Raw genomic sequence first — 3,198 nt, 5'->3', positions numbered from 1 at the left:
CCGAGTGCTGGGATTACAGGCCTGCGCCACCACCGCCCGGCTAGCAGAGTCTCATAAACGCCTATGTCCCCTGTAGTTGGCTTGCTGCCCACAGAGGTCCCGCCGTTACTATGATGATGGTTGCTGCCTGCTGTTTCCCAGTGCATAGTTGTCCATAGTAGCATGAGGCACGTGTTTATTGACTGACTTCATGATGAACCAGATCTGAGGTTTCTTCTCTGTGAAACGGGCTAAGAGCTCTCTTGTTCTGTCCCTGGGAGGGGTTCCCAGGTGACAGGTGGCTTTCTCAGCTCTGGGAACACACTTAAGCTTGATGTCAGAGCTGAGCCTGTTGTCCCAGCTACAGTAGGGACCTAGGCAGGAGCAACCGAGCATGATCTCATCTCCAAAAGTAAAAGGTCTATGGGTATGGTTTGGAGCCTAGAATCCCCTAGTGAGGGGCTGAGGGCGTGGTCAGGGGTGGAGCACCCCAAGATGTTTTAGTGTTCAGGTTTGGTCCCCACAGCTGAGGTTCTGTGTACTAATTTGAGTTGTCTGGTCCCTTAGGAGTCCGGTCTGACAGAGGGCTGGTGGTGGCTCCAACATGCAAGTCAGGCTGCCTGGTCCTTCACCCCTGATGCTCAGAGAGGCCCCTCATGAGGTCCCCACAGTGGAGTAGCATTGGCTGGCAAGCAAAGCCAGAATCTGCACTTTCTGGGATCCCTGTGTGTCTCTGCTTCGCTCTTGGGGGTGTTGGGGCACTGTGTCACTGACTCAGAGAAGCCACTTGCAGCCCCCCAGGGCTCCCGGAGCGCGCAAGGAAAATTTTTTTCTAACTTGTTTTTCTCCTTCATTCTTATTTTTTTCCTTTCGCGTGGGGGTGGGGTGGGAACACTATTCTATAACTCAAGCCTCAGTTTCCCCAGCGGGTCTGGGAGCCAAGGAAGCAGACCGGTGCTACCTTAAGGCGGGTCCCGCCCGCGGCTCCCAGCCGAGTCCCGCGGAGGGAGGCGGCTCCGCAGCCACAGCGGCCGCTGGCCACCAGCGCCGACCCCGGGCGGCCACCGACCTGCGGCGTGGGCTGCAGCTGCCCTCGGGCTGGACGACCGGGGCGCGCTGGCGGGAGGTGGGGCGCAGCGCGGGGTCCGGATCCCCTGCCCCCGGCAGGCTCTCCCTGGCTGCTCTTTCTTTGCGTGAAAATCCCTCCCCCAGCTCCGGCTTCTCTCCCAGCTTCTCCAGCCTCAGTCCCGCCGCATTTCAGCTCTAGCTAGCACCCCAAATACTGCCCCCCTGCTCCGCCCCGCACCCCACATTCTACCCTCAGCTCCACCTCGCATCCCACACTCTACTCCCAACCTCAGCTTTGCACCCTAAATTTCTCTTCCCAGCGCTCCACCTCTGCACCCCAGCTTTCCTCTTGCCACATCCCCAAGCCTCCACGAAGCTGGGGGGCCCCTTCTCCCACCCGTTCATCAGCAGGATGTACCCGCAGGGAAGGCACCCGGTGAGTACCAAGACCCTCATTTCGGGCTACAGGAGGGGAGAACGAGGAAGGGATCCCTACCTCCTGGTTCCCCGGAACTCACCCCCCACCCCGTGTCCTTACTCTCTGTCCCCCTCAGACTCCATTGCAGTCCGGCCAGCCTTTTAAGTTCTCAGTCCTGGAAATCTGTGACCGAATCAAAGAGGAATTCCAGTTTCTCCAAGCTCAATATCACAGGTGAGGGGGAGCACACAGCTCTGGGCACTGGGAGCCCCCCCCCCCCCCCCCCCGCAGCGGGGGGGTGGAGAGGACGACGGCTTATGAAGGGGGCGTGGTCTGTAGGACAAGGGGCGGGGCTCACTGGGTCTACAGGAGGGCTTCCTGGTGGAAGTGGTGCTCCCAAGGTGCGGTGTGTGGGTTCTGGGAAAGCCTTCCCTGAGGAAGGGTTTGATCTCATCCAGGACGGTAGGTCTGGACCGGGGCAGTTTCTAAAGACGTGGTGGGAGGGGGGCGAGGGGCAGGCAGCCCCTACCTGTCACTGTGAAAACTGACCCACATGGGGTGTGGTGAGGCAATCCCCCTTTTTTGTCCAATCTTCCTGCCAGCCTCAAGCTGGAGTGTGAAAAGCTGGCCAGCGAGAAGACAGAGATGCAAAGGCATTACGTGATGGTAGGGGTCCCCGCCCTTGCTGCACCCACCCTCGTGTTCTCCCTAAAGAAGGCAGCCTGGGGTCTGGGGTATCAGGCGCTATTTCTATGGGTACCTCTCGTCCCCTCTCCTGGGGACTGCCTGCTTGTCTCTTCTGTCTGAGCCCAGTTGTGACCCGCCTTCTGGGTTCCCTGTCTGGGTCCCCATGAGGTTCAGGATTTCCATGTTCTGTCCTGATACTCCCACCCCCGAGGCTGGGTTAAGACTGTGTCCCCAGGGTGGGGCTGATTGTCTACACTGGCCATGCTGTCTTCTTTGCAGTACTACGAGATGTCCTACGGCCTCAACATTGAGATGCATAAACAGGTGACCATTCGGGGGACAGGGGTCTGTGGGAAGGGGCAGAGCACTTCTGTGAGGCAGAGGTCATCTTTGAACATCCCTGGAGGCCTCAGAGGGCTGTCCCAAGGCCAGGGGAAGAGATCTTAATCTTGTAACAAAAAGTATTCTCAGCATCTAGAGACAGTGCCTTGAGCAGGAACAGCAGAGGAATGGAGTGTCCCCATGGAGGAGGGCCTGGGCTGTAGGCCAAGGAAGTCTTGGAGGCAACTTTCCTTCCAGCACGGACTCCACTGCAGAGCCAAATTTCTGCAATTGCATGATAGACCCCCAGGAGCATGTGGTGGCCCCTGGGAACCTGTGATGGATCCTGGGAACCTGTGGTGGACCCTGGGAACCTGTGGTGGATCCCAGGAGCCTGTGAGCCTGTGATGGACCTTGTGAGCCTGTGATGGATCCCTGGAGTCTGTTGGTGTTCTGTTTGTGACCCTAATGAGAGTGGCCTGGAGGGCTGGAATGGCTGTTTCTCTAGGTGCTCGGCCTGCTGCTGGGCTCAGCCTGGTCTTGTGCTTCAGAGACAGACCAAAGGGCTTTGTGTCTGTCTCTGAAGAGATGGACTCCTAGGCTGTGAGGTCCTGAGACTCTTCCTATCTAGGGTTCTGAATGTGGGTCTAGGTTCTGAGATGGCCCTCAGGGTTCTGAGGTAGAGTTCAAAGTTCTGAGCTAACTCTGAAGATTCTGTGCTAGCC

General features: G+C 58.1%; 1 protein-coding gene across 3 annotated transcripts in view; it reads left to right on the top strand.

Moving 5' to 3' along the window:
- The first annotated feature begins 994 nt into the window (after positions 1 to 994).
- The window catches only part of Tle2 (transducin like enhancer of split 2), a 15,944-nt gene continuing 13,740 nt past the window's right edge, over positions 995 to 3,198 (top strand). For all 3 annotated transcript variants that reach the window (XM_005358964.2, XM_013350704.2, XM_013350703.2), the window contains exons 1-5: positions 995 to 1,105; positions 1,368 to 1,483; positions 1,602 to 1,699; positions 2,068 to 2,131; positions 2,432 to 2,476. In XM_005358964.2, coding sequence (XP_005359021.1) covers positions 1,460 to 1,483; positions 1,602 to 1,699; positions 2,068 to 2,131; positions 2,432 to 2,476 — 231 coding nt within the window. In that variant the 5' untranslated portion in view covers positions 995 to 1,105; positions 1,368 to 1,459. The remainder of the gene's footprint in view (positions 1,106 to 1,367; positions 1,484 to 1,601; positions 1,700 to 2,067; positions 2,132 to 2,431; positions 2,477 to 3,198) is intronic.

The sequence above is a fragment of the Microtus ochrogaster genome, linkage group LG1 (genome assembly GCF_000317375.1).
Source record: "Microtus ochrogaster isolate Prairie Vole_2 linkage group LG1, MicOch1.0, whole genome shotgun sequence".
NCBI lineage: Eukaryota > Metazoa > Chordata > Mammalia > Rodentia > Cricetidae > Microtus > Microtus ochrogaster.
The sequence above is the reverse complement of the archived record's forward strand: the minus strand, read 5'-3'. Positions and strand labels throughout refer to the sequence as shown.